The following is a 19,088-nucleotide window of genomic DNA, read 5'->3' on the forward strand; positions in this document are numbered from 1 at the left end:
TGAGGAAACCTAAGATTCAAAAATCCCTTCGTGAACACCCGAAGACTTGCCTTCGGGTAACTTCGGAATTTTTTAACTTTACGCATTTAATAACACGCATAGTTCGCGAAAAGATTCCGCGACTAGCTGAAATTTAAAACACTGTAGCATCGTCTGAGTTTCGTGGTTGGGTGAGTTTATTTCAGTTCCACGTCGATTGTTACAACACCAATAACAGTAGTTGAGTGCGGAAGCAAATGCGTTCTGAGTGTCCCAGTAAAATAAGGCAACGACTTCTCTCGCAGACGGCGCCAATCACAAGGAAGAAACTGCTGGTGCCGATATACCTTGTTGCAGTCTCATAGGCGTTCATATTTATTCGCGAAAAATGCCTGCCACTACGCATAATAAACCATTTTAACGTTCGCCTGTGCAGTAACGGGGCGGCCATGAGCGAGACCCTGCTGTACTTGCAAACTGCTTGCCTCAATAACGACAGGGACCTTAAAATCAGAATCTGATGCCTGAGCATCAAGTGATATAACAAAGATACTTACGTCAATTTTAAAATCAACATATTTTTTTTCGTCTTTAATGTCTTAAGTATCTTTGTTACATCACCTAACGCCTTTACATCGCACATTTAACCCTCGCGTTTTTTTTGTAACTTTAAAGAAAAAATCCTGAAGTTACACTAAGTATACGTGAACGAAAGTAATTGGGAATCGTTGACTTCCAAATATGTTTTATAGATAAATAAAAAACGAGCTGTTCATGGGCCTCAAGCCCAACTGCAAGTTGCTCAGTGCATTATTACGTCTTCAGTTGCATTAGAAAACGTGCTATCAAAAATCGATGCTGATGAAGAAACGGTAATATGCCGTTGCAAGAATAAAAGCGGCTCCAGGGCCCCACGCCATATATTTTCATTTTCATGGTCATTTTGTCTAGGTTACCTGAGAAAAGTAATGACGTTAATGAGGAAAGGAAAATATTTCATTTTTAATCCCATTTAATTTAAAGTGCAGATCAATATCTTCGATTTAAATTGATTTTCATTGTTTCATATAATGACGCGATTTCACCGCAACTAGAACCCGAATTATTTTTTTTTTCCAGAAAGACAACCAACATATCTTAAGATAAAACATAGTGTTCAAGAGTTTATTTTTACAATTTTTCTGCACCTATAATTAGGGGGCTATTGTATGAATATACAAATATATACTTTTAAACACATAAACACATATGTATTTACACACACATACATGTGCTTATTAACATATATACATTTACACATATAAACACATATCTGCATATAATATATGTACTCATGAGTAGTGTGTGAAAGGGGTTCCGAGACCAGGCTTCAGGCTGTGGAGCTGGATCCGGTCCGCCATCTTGGATTCTTACGTCGCGGCGGCCATCTTGGATGACCGTGACCTTGACCTTTGACCTTGACCCTTGACCTTGAAACGGCGGCCATTTTGGATCAGCCATCTTGGATCCGACATATTGGATGGCGTGGAAGCAGGCGAGACAAGAGAGAGATGATCTGATCAGTTTCGAAACAGACATGTACGAGGAAGGGGACTCTGCAAAAATGGACGTAAAAAGATAGTGTGCGGGTCCGACGGTGCGGCCGGGGGCCCGAACGGCTTGGACAGCACAGACGACAAATGTAAACGGGAACAGAGTGACAGGCCCGCGGACGTGGAAGGGCCAGTAGTGCGGTACGTGAATACGCAGTTCGAGTTGCCAGTGTTTGCGGGGAGAGACAACGAGGACCCGCGGGAGGTTTTGCGGGAGTGCGAGCACCTCCTAAAACTATACGAAATGCGACGAGCGGAGTGGGCGTCGCGAGTGGTGGGACAGCTCCGCGGCGAGGTAAGAAACTGGTGGTCAATGGCCGGGAGTTTTGATACCGAGTGGGGAAATTTTGTACGCCAAGTTGAGACTAGGTTCGATAACGATCAGGCGCGTGCGATGTGTCTGCGGACATTTTATTGCCGGAACCAGGAGGAGGACGAGAGTGCGGAACAGTTCATTTACGAGAAGCTGCGCATGTTCCGCCGATTGGGGACGAGTGGGGACGTGAGTGCGGCGTTACCAACCATCGTCGAACAATTACTACCAGAGTTCCGCCCCTTCATGAGAACAGCCGCCGGACGGGACACAGAGGAGTTCGTGGCCCTCGCTCGCATGATTGAGCGCGACATGTCGCAGTGGAGGATGGCACTTAGGGGCGCGAGGGTTCCCCAGGCCCGCTCGGGACCACGGGGGGTAACCGTCACAGAGGTCACGGACAATGACATGGCCATGGTGAGCTACGCCGATGGCACGGGACCGCGGAAGACAACAGATTGTGGTGGCACCAGGGGACACCCAGAGACAGCTGCAGCAGGAGGAGGACGTCACGAGCGGACAGGAACGCGGGAGAGGGACAAGCATCCGCCGCGATGCCGGTTTTGCCCGGAGGCGTACCATTGACATCGCCTGTGCCCCACCAGAGCCGCGTGGGAGGAGGCGCGCGAAGGCAACACGTCGCAGGCGGGAAACGCGGGATCGGGGCAGAGGGACAACTGGGTGCCGCTCCCCGACCCGCCAGCCACCGGCAGACCCAGTAACCAGCAGGACCCGTCGACCACCGCCAGCGCCTATCACACCAACATCGTGTCCATCGCCGGGAAGCAAGGGGCAACAGAACTGCTCCCCGTCAGCTGTTCCCGTGCTGGGACAACCTCAGGGACAGCTGGATACCATCACAACCACCGCGGCTCTAAAGCCGGTTTTACCAGGGCCGGACCAGCCGCCTCGTCGACATGCCGTCGGCGAGGTGGGCAACCGGAGCATCAGCATAGGCATCCCCCCAGTAGTTCCTGTGCTGGGACAACCCCAGGGACAACTGGATGCCGCCATGACCACAGCGGCCCCGACGGAGGTTTTTCCGGGGCCGGACCAGCCGCCTCGTCGACCTGCCGTCGACAAGGTGGACCACCGTCACATCAACATGTCAACGCCAGGACGAGCCGTGGACCTCGCCACGAGTTTTCCACGCCTGGACGGCCAGGAGGCCGGGGGCGGTGGGGGACAGACGGTGGCACAGCTGGGGCAGGTCGGCCCCGAGGAGCAGGATCTGCTGCGAATTCCCGTCCACGCTAACGGACGGGAGATGCTGGCCCTGGTGGACACCGCCATCAGCCAATCCTACATCGCGGCCCACCTGGTGAGGGTGGAGGCGGTGACCCCGCGGAGGGAGCTGGGGCAGCTGGCCACCAGGGATGCCGTCGTCGCAGCAGGGGGCATCACTCAGGTAACATTGAGCATCGTTGGTCATGTTAGCCACATCGAGGCCTGGGTGGTCCCCGAGCTCCGCGAGGGGCTGATCCTGGGAGTCCCGTGGCTGTACAAGGTCGACGCCACCGTGGAAGTACGAGCTGGGCGGATGCACTTCGGCACCTGGGGGCGCTCGACGGTGTACGGCGTGCACTAGGTTCCCCCCAGTCCCCCTCAGTCAGTCATCCGCCTAGAGGATCTTCAGCACGGTGTCCCAGAGGAGTACGTCGATGTCATCAACAATGTCCTCGCCTCCCAGGCACAGGTATTTGCGGCCGAGGACCGGCTACGATGGACGAACGTGACTGAGCACCAGATACCGATGGTACCGCACCGCCCCCCCCCCCCCCTCCCTTTGAGAAGGTGTACGGATTTGGCATCCGAGAACGGGGGGCCATACAGACTCAAATTGACGAGATGTTACGTGACGGAGTGGTGGAACCCAGGACCTCCCCGTACAACTCGCGGGTGGTGCTGGCCACCAAAAAGGACGGAAGTTTACACTTTTGCGTGAACTTCAAGGTGGTAAACAAACTGACCATTCCCGCCCCGCCCCCGCAGAAAAACATCACGGACGCTCTAGCCGGACTGGGGGACGCGACTATCTTCACGACACTTGACTTGAAATCGGGCTACTGGCAGGTGCCGGTATGCCTGGAGGACCGTCCTAAGATGGCGTTTACAGCACCAGATGGCCAGCGATACCAGTTCTGTGCCATGCCGTTTGATCTCATGGACACCCCTGCCATGTTCCAGGCCCTGATGGTACGTGTTCTGGATGGGTACATTGGCGAATTCGCCAGTGCCTATCTGGACGACGTCATCGTCTGGTCCAGGACGTGGGAGGAGCACGCGCACCATCTGGCACTGGTGCTAGAACGTATGGCCAGACACGGACTGACGTGTGCCCCAAAGAAATGTCACATTGGGGCCATTGAGATTGAGTTACTGGGACACATTGTGACGGCGGAGGGGTGCCGCCCCCGACCTGTGCAGTTGAAGCTGATCGAGGTAAAGGGGGCACCGAGGACCAGGAAGCAGCTCCAGAAGCTGCTGGGGCTGCTCAACTGGATTCGGTCCTTTGTCCCCGACTTCGCAACGGTGACGGCCACGATGACGGACCTACTGTCGCCAAAGACTAAGTTCCGGTGGACCCCCGCTGCGGATGAGGCCTTGCGACTGTCACATGCTCTCGCGCCTGGTGCCCAGCAGCCCCATCTTCATCCAGACAGACGCGAGTCAGGAGGGGATGGGTGCTGTACTGTACCAGATGGATGACCGGGGTGTGAGGCGCGTGATCGAGTACGCCAGCGCCAAGTTTGGGCAGGCTGAGTGGAGGTATGACGTGAATGAGCAGGAGTGCCTTGCGGTGGTCTGGGCCCTGCAGAGGTACCATCACCACGTCGAGGGGCGCTCATTCACGCTGAGAACCGACAGCCAATGCCTCCGCTGGCTAGACTCCGCTCAGGGCCGGAAGTCAAAGTTCACTCGGTGGGCCATGCTGATCCAGGAATTCACGTTCACGGTCGAACACATTCCTGGACGTGAAAATCAGCTGGCCGACGAGTTGTTCCGGAATCCGGATCCTGAGAATGAGTTCCGCGACGACCAGGGCTGGGAGGAAGTGCTCCACCCTGTGCGTGAACGCGGGGTAAAGGACTCGGTGCCGCGACCATGTGTGTTGTACGCGCTGACAAGCTCCACTGCCCCTGCGCCTGACGCGCGACCAGAAACGATGACTGAACTGCTCATGTGGGTCCACGCTGCGCAGCTCCAGGACCCCGACACCCAGACTCGACTGACGGAGTGCAGGGAAGGGGTGTTACCGGGCTGCCGAAGTCTGAATGGGGTGCTCCAGAGCAGGGGGGCTCACAGGACGAGCGGGTGGCAGACCCACGTGCCGCCTGAGGCTAGGCGCTGGGTCATGGGCTACCTGCATGACCACCCCTGGTGGGACACCCGGGTGCGGAGCAGATGCTGCGTGAGGTCAGACAGATGTTCCACTGGCCTGGCGACGCGGCAGAAGTGAGAAGCTACGTGCGGGCCTGCCTGCGTTGCCAGGAGAGGAAGTCCAGGCGACCCGACGGCAGGGAGCAACAGGTCCCACGTCGGCCCCGGGATCCCTTCCACACTGTGGCGGTGGATATTATGGGGCCGTATCCTCGCACGTCCCGTGGTCGGCGTTTCATTGTTGTGGTCACGGACGTCTTCACCCGCTGGGGGGAGGCGTTCGCAGTACCAAACGTGAAGGCCGGCACTGTGATTGCCCTGCTCGAGCGCGAGTTCTTCCCGCGATACGGGTACCCCGCGGTCATGCTGATGGACAATGGGGTGCAGTTCACGGGGAGAAACTAGCGAATGTCCTGCGCAGGATGGGGGGTGGAGCATCACACGATGCCCACCTACCATCTGCGCGCGAATCCGACTGAAAGGCGGAATCAGGACATTAAAACTCAGCTGCGCATCCGGTTGGACGAGGACCACACCAAGTGGGACCTGCACCTGCCGACGCTGCTGTTTTGTCTGCGCCGTCGGACAAACATGGTCATGGGCCATTCCCCCGCTGAACTGGTGCAGGGCGGAAACCTCGCCCTGCCCGGGGAAGCGCGCACACCCCCCGACTCGCACGACATGACCGCGGACGATCTGCGCGAAGACGCCCGATGTCGCCAAGCTGACTACCTGGCCCAACGGACGCCGCAGATGCACCAGCCCCCAGGTTGATTGGAGCCTGGCCAGCAGGTTTTTGTCAGGTGTCACCACCTGTCGTCTGGCAAGAGGGGCTTTTGCACCAGTCTGGCTCCTAAGTGGTCAGGACCGCAGGAGGTAGTGGACAGACTGGGGACTACCTCATACCTCGTGCATCGCGCCGATGGACGGACAATAAAGTACACAGAGACGACATCCGACTGATAGACGATCCGCACGACGAGGACGACCACGACGACGACGACCACGACGACAGCGGACCAGTGGTTGGTGACGGAGCCGATGATGACGTCACCGAAGGAGTACTGGCCGACCTCGGCGACCCCGTGGTGGCACCACCGGAGCCGGACCAAGGACGCCGACGGGGACACGCCCACCCCAGATCACAGCGGGTAGTAAGCAGGGACGTTGATGAGGACGATATCACACGGGACGGGACACACGGGGGCAGCCACGACGGCAGTGGACCGGTGGTCCAGGACAGGACCAATGACAACGTCGCCGTAGGAGTGCTGGTCGACCTCGGTGACCCCTTGGTGACGCCACCAGAGCTGGATCAGGGACTTCGATGAGGACACGCTTACCCCAGGTCACAGCGGGTGGTAAGCAGAGACGTTGACGAGGAGGACGACACACGGGACGGGACGCACGGGGACGGCCACGACGGTAGTGGACCAATGACCCAGGATAGGGCCAATTTCAACGTCGCCGTAGGAGTACTGGTCGACCTCGGTGACTCCGTGGTGACGCCACCGGAGTTGAATCAGGGACGTCGACGGGGACACGCCCAACCCAGGTCACAGCGGGTGGTAGGCAGGAATGTTGACACAGACGATGACACCTGGGGCACGACGCACGAACGGGCCCGCACGACGACACCGAGTCAGTCCCCTATGAGGGGACATCAAGGGGGAGACGGCGGTTTTCGGCTGGCAAAAGGGGGCGGGGAAAGGACGCCCGTCAGGAGGGGCGGAAGGGGCCCACGTGGCGCGAGCATGGCAGAGCTGGAGCGCTTTGTGGACCGGGTGATTCCGCCCGATGATGTCAACGCCTACGTCAACGATAATGACAGACTGCTCATCAAGGACGTGACGCATGACAACACTGCACAGGGCGACCTGGTCGACCTGAGTGAACCAGTGGTGACGTTGCCGGAGCCTGTCCAGAGACATGGACGGAGATGCGTCCACTCCTGGGAACGGCGGGTGATGAGGACGGACATGAGCAAGGACGTGACAGATGGGGTAACAGTCTGGCTCCTCAGTGGGGAGGGCGATGTCGACAGGGCCCAGCAGGTGGTCCTGGACTTGCCTTCCGGGGAGCCGATGACGAACGCTCACGCGGGGAGGGGACCGGCGTTGCGCCGGTTCACGCGTGAGAAAACGGCCCCTCACTACCTCCGAGACTACGAGTGGGGGGGTCAGTACAAGCCCCAAGACGTACGACAGATGGCCGACGGGGGGCTACACTGCAGCGTGATGCAGCTCCTGCCCCATTTTGCCCGACCCATATGGAATGACGTGACGGACTCCGACGACCAGACACGTGGCCGGACACGGACGCAGCTGCCGGTCTAGGTCGGCGTCGGGGGCCAGGACGGCCTCGGGAGAGGGGGGGCATATGACGACAGTCATCGTACCCTCCCAGAGGCAGAGGCCGTACCTGGCCACCGACGTGGGCCTGAGGGAGTCTGTTCCCCCAGTGAACCATCAGTGTAATGCATCGGCCAGGGACGCACCCGCGTGCGCCCTAGCATGCCAGTGGCTTCTTTAGTGTTACGAATAATTCTTTGTTGTATATATTTTTTCAAATGGTCGTGAACCTCGATATGTGTGTAAATAATGTAACAGTAATTTATTAATTATTGTGTAAATAATCTTGTAATTTTCTGGCGCTCGTCCGCATCGCGAGGGGGGGAGCTCTCCCACGCCGACCGATTTCTCCTCCCCTCCCCCGCGGCCCGTGGGTCTCGGCCCGCTGGCGGGCAGGGAAGGGCAGTGTTGCTCAGGGCTCGTTCAGAGACAGACGTGCATGCTGCTCCACGCTGATCGTGAGGCGCGTCTTCGGAGCTCGCGGTCCGGCGATAGCGCCACTGTACGTGTTGTTGCGGCAGCTGAGCTGCCTTCGCTGTGCCGCTCACACGGTTGAGCTTACGAGTTACGAGTTACGAGTTACGTCACGAGTCGAACATCCTAGGACGCGGAAGCGTAGTTACGAACCGCCGAACCTTCGTCGTCATTACGAGTCTGTTACGAAAAGGGCCGCGCACGTGTCACGCACCTTAGTGGAGCAACTTTCAGTCAGGAACTTTGTTACGTGGGAGGATTTCTAGTTCGTGTCGAGACGAGTTGGTTGCACGAGACGGTTTTCGGGAGTCCGGGTCTTCGTGGGTAGGGCGCTCATTCCGCGACGGATCCGCCAGGTTGCGGCAGGCTCTCAGAATTACAATAAAAGGGGCTCGTGGAACTGTTAACATCGAGTGGTCCTTTAAAAACTGCCTATCATTCTTCCTCCTCACCTCACTCTCCCTCCAGGTCCCATATTCCCCGGTCCCGGCCACGTTGGCCTGGACCCACACCTCTCCGACGAGAGCAGTACGGGCACAACAGGAATTTCAAGTAAGCGGGGAAATAGGGACCAGAAGCCGAGGGACGTCAACACATATAAGCTTATGGATGTATATGCAAATATATATATTCATAAACACATATATGTACACACATACATGCATGTACACATATAGGGACATATGTACTCATGCAGGTCCCCCGGCTAGGCCACGAACAAGTGCAAATGACCCAGGGCCACCACTGCTCGGCCAGAAGCATCCTGAGGGAGCGACTCACCATGGACACATCGCCGATGGCCCTCGGCAGCAGCTCGTCGATGGCGCCCATGTCCTTGGAGAAGCGGTTGAGGATGCGGCCCGAGGGGTTGGTGTCGAAGAACCTCATCTTGGCCCTGAGGATGTTGCGGAACATGGTGTCGTGCAGCCTGACCGAGGCGCGCATGCAGAACATGTACGTGAGCACGGACCGGTACGCGACCAGCACCACGCACAGCGCCAGCAGCACCGCGTAGACGACGAGGGCGTTGGTGGTGGTCAAGGAGTAGGCGCTGGACACGAACTCCGCCAGAGGTTCCGTGGAGTTGCCGTCCACCTCGTAGTGGAACATCCTTTCCTCTTCCATCGTAGTCCTGTAATCGAGTAGGCCTACATGCATTTCACAGAAAAAAAAATTATGTACATTTAAAAAAGTTCCCTTTGCCAAGAAATATGTAATCCATAGAGACCTGCAAAATTCGCGGGTTCAGTGACCTCCAGGATAGACTCTATACTACACTCTACGCACTCGGGAAAATGCCACCTGTTCATTGGCTGCTGACTTGTGAGTCGTCTCGACTGACTGTGATTCGACTCTTCTTTGAGCGAGGGTCTCTAATTGGGCCTCATTATTCCATATTAATAGTGGTACAGTGGTAGAAGCAGCGCTAAGGTATAATTATTTGAATTGTAGCATATCACGAAATGAATACGCAAATTTTGCAGGTCTCTAGTAATCTACAATACTACAAGAAATATGGTTACGGTTATTTCTTCTTACAAAAATTGGCGCATAATTGATTTTTCTTTCAATCAAATATTTTTAATGATGGAAAAAAATAATCTATTATTCTACTATTTAACTTTATTTTGTTGTAACATGCTTATTACTTGCACAGTTAAAACTGGTTAACTATTCGGGCGACGATTTACAAATAACTTCAACTATTGGATGCACTGGGACAGCACAACGCAATAATCCGAAACCAGTATTACTGTGAACACTATTTTGTAGTGATACAGTTGTTTTCATGTGAATGTACTTACACATTTAAAAACGATTTTTTTTTCATTTACAAAAAAATCATTTACAGTGTTGTTGACTGAATCTAAAATTAAAAATAAATAAAGTTTTGCTCTAGCCAACAAATATTTGAAGGACTACGGAGCATAGGTCAAAATTTTGCATATTTGAATTAGCTTGACTTCTGGATTCTAGCCGTGTACCTACAGTAGGTAACTGCTCCCTGATGATGGCGACTGCAATGTCGACCGAAACTTCGGTGAATTATTTGCCAAGGATACGGCTACAACCCAGAAGCCAAGCTAATTTAGACAATGGCCGTAAAAGCCTGCGAACATTATTTTGCATATTTGATTTAACCATACCAAATAGTAATATGAAAGTTTCAGAAGTGAAACATGTAGCTAACTCAAAACTGCAAAATTCTTTACTCACGCCACAATGTCCTGCACCCCTTCATCTGTTTATGATAGTAAAATAATTTTGCTGCCGCAACATAATTATTAATTGGAGGCACGATTCATTCGGTAAAAAAAGTAGACTTTGAAGCACGCACGTATTTACTTTGCTATGACGACCGGACTACAGTCCACTTGACACGCCGCGAGACAGTAACAAACAGGGAGACCCAGTGTGATACAATCGTGTGGAACTCAGTCCAATGCCCACAACCTGAGACTTATTTAATGTTAATTTTCTTTGCAACTGCATCCTTTCTTTGTATGAGAAGCCATCTTGGAGTCGCCACTGGCTCAAGGACACCAGGTGCGTGGTTTGTGGACGGAACGTCAGAGGGCGTTACTATCTCATCATGGAACAATATAGCCAAAAATTCCAGGTTCGCCATCAAAAGGATTGTCACGCTAACTTCTATGCAGGTTTTACCTGGGCCCAACTTATCTAGTTTTAGTCTAGAATAGTCAGTGAGCGGAGTTAGTCATGGCTCCAATCGCAGCCATGGCTGGCCAATTCCCCCCTGGCACAAGATGCATGCTACCTCTCCTGCAAGGCTGACAACCTGCACGATTAGAGCGTATAGGCTTCGGCCTGAGACGCACTTAGAGTATTCTCTACCCAGACCTCTCCCGCACACCCATAGCTTTATGTTAGGTTAGGGGAAAAAAAACAATGTTTCACGAAAACGTTGCATTATGATTCGTCCTTGAAATTTTGCTCCCATTGCGCCCAAAGAAGTTTCACTCAATACATTAATGAGACGAATTAACTAAATGATATATAATATATATACATATTACCTATTCATATTATGTAAGGGCTTTGAATATATATACTGTATAGAAGTCGCCAGCCCAGGTTAAAATTTCTAATACGGTTTGAGGTAGTTGGTTAATTCACCGCCGCAATCGCCACCATCTCTAGGGCATCGACTTGTGTTGGTCCCTAGCGGACAAGTGTCGAACTCTTCAAACACCCCTTCCCCACCCTCTCTCAAACATGCGTTGTCCTCCACCCACCCTCTACCCTACCTCTCATCCCTACGCACAAACTCCCGTTGAACGACCTTGAGCTGCAGTGAATGTTGGGTAGGGGGGGGGATGCGGGGGAATGACAGCGGGCGACAGTGCTGCGCTCTAACGTGTAAATAACAACCCAAGACGATACAGGGCGTTACGGCAGCGCACTGCAGCGGTGAAGTTCCCAAGCTGCTCCTGAAAAACGTATAGTAAATCCTATCCACTCGCGACTTCTGTACAGTATATATATATATTCAAAGGTAAGAAGGGTGAGAGGAGGCAGCTCACCAGGCGCTGGACCAGAAGTCGACGGCGCTGAGCAGCGCCTGCGACACCCCCATGACGGCCAGCACGTACAGCGAGTACCACCAGCTGCCCGCGGCGCGCGCGTAGCTGGCGTACGTGCCCCACGCGACGGCGCCCGACGTCTGCAGCTCGTCCTCCAGTTCCGGGTCCAGCAGCTCCTGCTCCGCCACCAGGCCGCTCTGCAGCCATACCCGCGCGTCACTGCCGCGTTCTTTCCAGGGATGTGAGAGGTATGGTTCCGCGTCGGTTCTACTCAGATTCCAGCTCTGTAGGTGGTCTGGGGGGTTTACGGTGGATCTGGAGGGGGGGGGGGGGGGGTCGGTGGGGCCGAAGTTGGGATGGGTCTCCTCAACCTCTCGACCTAGCCGTGCGCTGACCAGTAACATGCCGCGATTGGAAATGGCGAATCTATTTCCCGGTTCTTGGAACCCGTGTTACGCACTGGTAACAGTGTCTGGCATGTGAAAGACCCATCTTTCTCCTAACCAGGACCACGCCCTAGCGGGATTACATGCCTGGGTGAGTATCGATGATTATTTGAGGTGTGAACCTAATATACATGCCGCGTTCTTTCAGTGGCTCCCGCGGTGGCTTTCCTCCTCTTTCTTTAGGCGCGTCATGAAGAGTGAAGTTTTACTATGCGCGCGTACCATGCCACGAAATTTTCAAAGGATAAAAAAAAAAATGGGTACACATAGAAATTATGGGTGCGTGTGTACGTAATATGTATGCGCGCATTAGAATTTGTGTACTTGGTGTATTAAAAAAAATACTTTATTTTTGCATGCAAATTATTAATGGAAATAAAATAATAATAAAAAGGACTGGAGTGATATTATGAATACGGTTGGTAAGGTACAAATTCAATCAAATTAAAAAAAATAATTAAATATATACTCAGTATTCGATAGTAATATAAACACGTTTAAAGAATAATTATTTAATTTAGTAAAGTAATAGAGAATAATTTTTTTTAAATAATCAAAAATATATATATGCTAAATATTTATAGCTATTTTAGAATATTTTACTAAATAATAATGCTTTAATTTAAAATACAAACAATGTATGCATACGGGAATATAATCTCACTTGAAAACACACTTGCAAAAATTTATAAAAACAATTTCTATCATTAATATTCAAATAAATAATTTGGACAATTATTCAATATAAATCACGAAAGTATACGATTTATAAGCACATACATATTTTTTTATTTGTATGTAGTATTTTTTTTCATCCTTAGGATCATTAGGATTTTTTTAATTTATTCGGGAGCTCTTAGGTGTTAAATGCATAGCAATAACTTGTACATTTTGCCGCAATTGTCAGTTAAAATTTGGAGTGCATATATAAATAAATTTGTTCTTGTCCAAAAGAGTTTCCGATCGTAATTGCAACAGATCGAACGTACTGTGAGAAAAAAAATTGTTTGTCTGTAAAGTCGGTTTACGGACGATAGTTTAACGTGACAACGTCATAAAAAAAATTGATGAAATGATTGCATACTTTTATGAATAAAATTGTATCATTTTTATTAAATTATCACTATTTTGTATGGATACAAAGAAGGAGTGAAACGAAATCTACAATTTAATTGATAAATTTACTTTTATTTGCACTCATTAATTCAAATATGTTTATTACTTTAACGAAGAGATTTTTTTAACTATGACTGTTATACGTGTTTGCTATTTAACTTCTTCCAATCTGTGTTATTCTGTTAAGGACAGGACGATGATAGGAAAAGTAGGAAACGAATGGGAATGTTTCAAGTTAAATGTGCCTCGAAAAAAGTCAAATCGATGGTTGTTCCAATCGAGCGGAAGAGAGATAGATGCGGCGCAAGCGTACAATGAGCGTAACGGGACACAGCGTTAACGGGAAAATGTGCGTTACGGGACACTTTTTTTTTTCGTGCGATGCAGCCGGCGTTCATCGATTTATTAGACGTCACGTCCAAAAAAAAAAAAATTTTTTTTTTCCCTTCGCTCACCGTCGTCGACTTGATGGACGGCTGCCGGGTGCGGGGGATCGTCTTCAGCTCGTGCGTGTCCTGCAGTTCGCCGTCGTCGTGGTCGGCCTCAGCGCTCAGCTCGGGCAGCAGCTCGGCGAAGTGCAGGCCGCTGCTCAGCATCTCGCTGTAGCTGCCTTGCCTCTCGACCCGACCCTGCGACACGGGAGCGGCGGGACGTCTGAGACCGCAGCACATTTAAATATAAACTCCACGTGAGGTCTAGCGTTAAGAAATTTTTAAATATTAAATGGCCAGTAAAAAAAATTACGACCGATTCTTTCAGTACCAACCAGTGATGTGTAACATCTAACCTCGGTGATGAGCAAATTCATGGGTTCTCATGATACAAATAGCTACACTTATAATACTGAACTCAGACACGAATTTTTAACTTAGAATTATTTAAAATAATTCCAAGCGTGATAAAAACATGCAAATTGTGTTTTCAACTACATTTCTGGATGTAAAAAAAAAATGTATATTCCGCGCCTGCCGATAGAATTCCCTGCTGGAGCATCTATGTAAAATATTAAATTATTCGATTTGCAGAGCAAAATTTTAAACACGGCTCCAATAAACGTGGAAAGGTCTTAAAAAAATACTTAACCGCAGCTTTGGTCCATATCTTCGACAAGTAACTTTATTAAAATACTGCCAATCTTGTTAAAATTCACTAAACAGTTAATACTATATGGTTTATCTTTGTCTTTGTGAACTTTGGTTCATACCAGCCACCATAGGTGAAAGTACACATTACTGTTCCCGGACTTCCATCGCATTCACAAAAATACTCCCACCAAATGTCTTAAACTGAGAGCTAATATGTTACAGTCAAAAATATATGTATAAATATGGCTACGAGAAGTAGTAGTGCAACCTGCAAACACTAATATTATATCATCAAACACAAAAAGTGAACCATCGGGCAAGATTGTGCTTTGAGTAGAAAAAATCAAAGGTGTCTGATCATTGTCTGTAAGCTCCCAATCAAATACATGGGTAAGGCGAACATGACAGAACATTCGTGAAGGATCACGAATGCCAAGTCATTAAACCAACATGCCACGATTTATGTCCATGCTTCCCTATTTTACAATAATAGTATTCATTGTAATATAAGGAAAAACTCTAATAAATTGGGAGGGTTTAGTCACAGAAATAAATTTGCGGAATACCATAAATCAAGGGTATCAAAGAGACAACCCTGTCTAATGCCATGCTCACGTCTCTCATTATGACGATGAGGTCTGCATCCTTGAGGTACTGCAGCTGGTGTGTGACGAGAATGCGGGTCTTGGAGGCCAGGTAGCCGCGCAGACACATGTCGAACAAGTGCTTGCCCACGTGGGTGTCCACGGCCGAGAGAGGGTCATCCAGGAGGTACAGGTCAGCATTCCGGTACACCGCCCTGAGGGAAACACAGGCCGCACTCATCAGTTGGTACATGATGTTTGTGCAGGTCTTGGAGGCCAGGTAGCCATTCAGACACATGTCGAATAAATGCTTGCCCACGTGGGTGTCCACGGTCGAGAGGTACAGGTCCAGAGCTCCGATACACCACCCTGAGGGAAACTCCCTAAAACTCGAGTATTTATACCCAACTCCTCCACTCTCTCCTATTGCCTCTTAACTTCTCTGGTATGAAATATAAAGTCTGGGATGGTTACAGAAAGTACTAGAAGTTCTTCACTGTAGTCCAAGCAATTGGTACCCAGGTGAATCTTCCGCTTGTATTCTTCTTCTTGCTAGGATCTCGGTTGGTACTTCTGAGTTTGAAGCTGTTTGTGAAGTAACCCTCATAGTTTTTGTTGAAGTTTACAGTCTTTAACTGCAGGTGGGCAATAGCTTTCTTAATGTCCTTTATGTCTCAAGCGAATTTTTTCTTTCTTCTATTGGCATTACTAGGGTTTGAATACTTCCAGGTAAATGCAACCTTTCAGTAGCAGGTGTCATGGTCACAAGTGGAATCACCTGATCTTCAGTGCCATACAACTTGAAACACAGCTTCATTATAGTAAAACAGTAAGTACTGAGTCTTTTATAATCAAACTAAGAGTTTTCTTTAATCATTCTGATGTTGAAGTAAAGTATAATAGAGTGTTTTTTAGATTATCTTCCAAAATTGAGCTTTGGTGTAGGGTGGTCCAGTTGTCCCCATCAAATGGACTAAACGGGAAAAGTGGGCCATAGGTGTTGGGAAACTGGGCAAGGTAAGGTTCAGTTACTTCAATCAGAACCCACTTGCCCCACAATTTATAGGCATAGTTACTTACTTAGTAAGTGTGTACTTCACTTAACAAGTGAAATATTTTTTTTGTTCCAGATCATAGTTATGAATTATATTAGAAAAACTAACAAAGTTGCAGATGGAGCTCAGTATTCAAGATAATCTTTGGAGAGAGCCATAGAATATATAAAGAATGGTAATTCTTCTACAAATTCTTGGAAAAGCAGCCCAAAAGGGTACAGGAAGAGGAGGTAAGCAAGGTTTACTGTTAGAGGCAGCAAGAAGTTTGGCTGATTGTTTGCAAATGACAAAAAAGTGAGGCTATTGTTTGTAGTGCAGACATATATTAATGCCAATGTTCTGAAAACTAGTTTCAAAAATCGAGATGACTGGTTTTTTCAAAACTAGGGAGAGGCACAAACTTTCCATAAAGAAGCCTCAGGGATTGGAGTATGTAAGAGCAGCTCAATAGAATCCACAAAAGTTGTACCTTTTTATGTGGTATAAAAAGCATCCGATAATTATGGCTTTTATGGAAAGCCCCACCTCGTGTTTAATTGTGATGAAACATCTTCTTATAAAGATCCAAATAAAACAAAGGTGGTCGGCCACATAGAAGCAAAATGTACTAGAATGGAAAGTTCAAGTGGGCCAGAAAACACTAAAGTGGCGCCCTGATGCTCAGTTGTAGGCAACAAGTTTCTGCTTCTCTGTGTGGTCAAAGGAGAGCATATTCTCGTTTCTTTGATCAACACAGATTCACCCACTGATTATACTCAGTACAAATCATAAAAAAAAGATGAATGACTACCATGATATTTTCAAGATGGTTCAAGAAATGTTTCTTACCAAATATTCCTGCAGAAAGGCCTGCTCTGTTAATTTTTGGTTGGCATGTGAGCCATATCTCACCAGAATTGATTGATTTAGCACAAGAGAATGACGTCCACTTGCTGAAACTTCCAGCCTACACTATCTCATGTCCTGCAGCCTTTTAATGCGGGGGTCTTTAAATGTGTTAAAACAGACTAGGACAAATCTCATGCAAAGTGGCAGCGAAAAAACTCTAGGGTAAAAATATACAAAGTAGATTTAGTTAAGCTTGTGAATGGGGTATTCGACAGGGCTCCAACATCCAACATTGTGAATAGCTTCAAATGTACTGGAATCTACGATGACGAAAATAAATGTCCCAACAGGCATGCACAGGAAACATGCAACTAACAGGTACCAAAGAGGTGCGTGGCAAAGAAAAGAAAGAACTTAGTGAGTGGTGTAAGTGATTCCAAGTGACTTTGTTATTGTGTATTATGAAGGTGAACAATACCCAGGAAAATTTATCGAAGTATTGCCTGGTAAGGTACGAGTCCATTGTAAGCAAATAGAGCGTAAATGTTGGATATGGCCAGAAAAAGAAGATTTATTATGGTACGACGACACAGACATCATGAGAGTGATCTCACCATATATACCTGTTAACAACAGAGGACACTTTACAGTGCGCAGATTGCCGATTAATTAAGTAATTTGCCTTAAGTTAAGTTGTTTTATTGTACTTCTCTATTAGATAAGTATCCACCTATATAAGTTTACCATATGTTTGTATTTTTTGTTCTCAAGAATTAGTAAAAATTTGCATTCATTTTCTGAAAGTTTTCTCTTACCTAATAACCTTATTAATTTTTAATTTTTGTTCGTTTTGGCAAAATGTAAGTATTTTTTATTTCAACATTCTATCATTTCTTTTCTAATCAGATCTGATCTAGAAAAATACTTTACTTATTAACAAGAAAGCTATGCATTACAAATTCTTTAATTACTTCTAAGGAGAAACTGACCTTCCGGAGAAAAAGGTTTCAAGAACATGCTTTGCTGGCAATAAGTAAAAAAAATAATTGAAATTTTCAAGGTAAAAATCTAAAAGTTGTAAGAATTAATTCTTCTGTGACAGGAGAGAGGCCCACTTGTCTCAAATAAATAAAAAAAAGCTGCAGCTAATTGAAAAGTAGAGGTGGGTGATCCACTTGCTCCAAAAATGAGGGGAACTGGGCCATCAAGCATTTAATTTATTAATTTTTTATTTCAAATTCAAAAACATCAGTTATTGACAAAAATGGTATCGAATATTAAAGTACAACTCCATTCGAGAAATAGGCACTTTTTATGTTCAAAGAAAACTTTTATAAGTTGACTTAAAAATGAATAAAATGGTATGGCATTGTAAAACTATGGTCCACCTATCCCACCTTACGTTACTGAGTTCACTTTAGCAAAGTGGAACCAACCAGTCACCTATATCCTTTCTCTCAACTAACTTGGTGCTAATTGCTGCTCGCTTACAGAAATACCGTGTTCGCCCGCAGATGACGCTCCAGTATGGAAGCTCCCCTACAGAGACTTAGCCTAATCCAATGACCTGCTTCGATAACTGTAAAATCCAGTTTGTTCGCTCAATTACTTCTTTGATCTCTCCAATTTCTGTTTTGTGTATTTCTATATTTGTGATCTAATGCAATTTTTACGACCTCCAAAAAACAGCTTTGAGAATAATCATTTTGTACCAGTCGGATAAAAAATGATAATACAAAATTATTTTCAATGAATACCAGCTTACAATGTTGATATCACATATAAAAAGGAGCTACTCTGTTAGTGTGGTACGCAATATCTGTTTGAATAAATATTTCTTGAATACGATATTGCTAAATAAATAAGACTAGGTATAGGTTTGCCGGTCTTCAGAACGATTAGCTGCATAATGCCTCTCCCAATACCCTATAAGCCTATGTTAGAATTTTCATCTCACCGTGATTTTAAAAAATCAATAAAAAAAGGTTTATTAATTGTTTAAGAACATAGTTCAATGTAACATATATCCTATCATATATTCTGAAGGCATTGTCACAATATTTTTGATAGCTATAATGATTTTCTTAAATATATGTAGCTCATGTTTCACTTCCATATAGCGGCACGATTTATTCAAAAACTTCCAAAAAAATTTTTAAATTTATATATTTAGGAGCTAGCGGGGTAAATTTTCATAACCCTAGAATAAATGAAAATCCTTATTTCAAGTAAAGATTTTTAAGATATCTTTGTTCTGAAGTTGAGGACTTACACGTTCTTGGGAAAAATTGTAAAATAACCTAGCTTCTATGATTCCCCAACACTGCAGCTAGATCATA

General features: G+C 47.8%; 1 protein-coding gene across 3 annotated transcripts in view; it reads right to left on the reverse strand.

Moving 5' to 3' along the window:
* The window catches only part of LOC134531874 (ATP-binding cassette sub-family C member 4-like), a 73,422-nt gene that overhangs the window by 27,502 nt on the left and 26,832 nt on the right, over positions 1 to 19,088 (reverse strand). For all 3 annotated transcript variants that reach the window (XM_063367883.1, XM_063367884.1, XM_063367882.1), the window contains exons 12-15: positions 14,898 to 15,081; positions 13,653 to 13,826; positions 11,636 to 11,832; positions 8,871 to 9,222 (exon numbers count right to left, since the gene is read on the reverse strand). In XM_063367883.1, coding sequence (XP_063223953.1) covers positions 8,871 to 9,222; positions 11,636 to 11,832; positions 13,653 to 13,826; positions 14,898 to 15,081 — 907 coding nt within the window. The remainder of the gene's footprint in view (positions 1 to 8,870; positions 9,223 to 11,635; positions 11,833 to 13,652; positions 13,827 to 14,897; positions 15,082 to 19,088) is intronic.

The sequence above is a fragment of the Bacillus rossius genome, chromosome 5 (assembly GCF_032445375.1).
Source record: "Bacillus rossius redtenbacheri isolate Brsri chromosome 5, Brsri_v3, whole genome shotgun sequence".
In the NCBI taxonomy this organism is placed as follows: Eukaryota; Metazoa; Arthropoda; class Insecta; order Phasmatodea; family Bacillidae; genus Bacillus; species Bacillus rossius.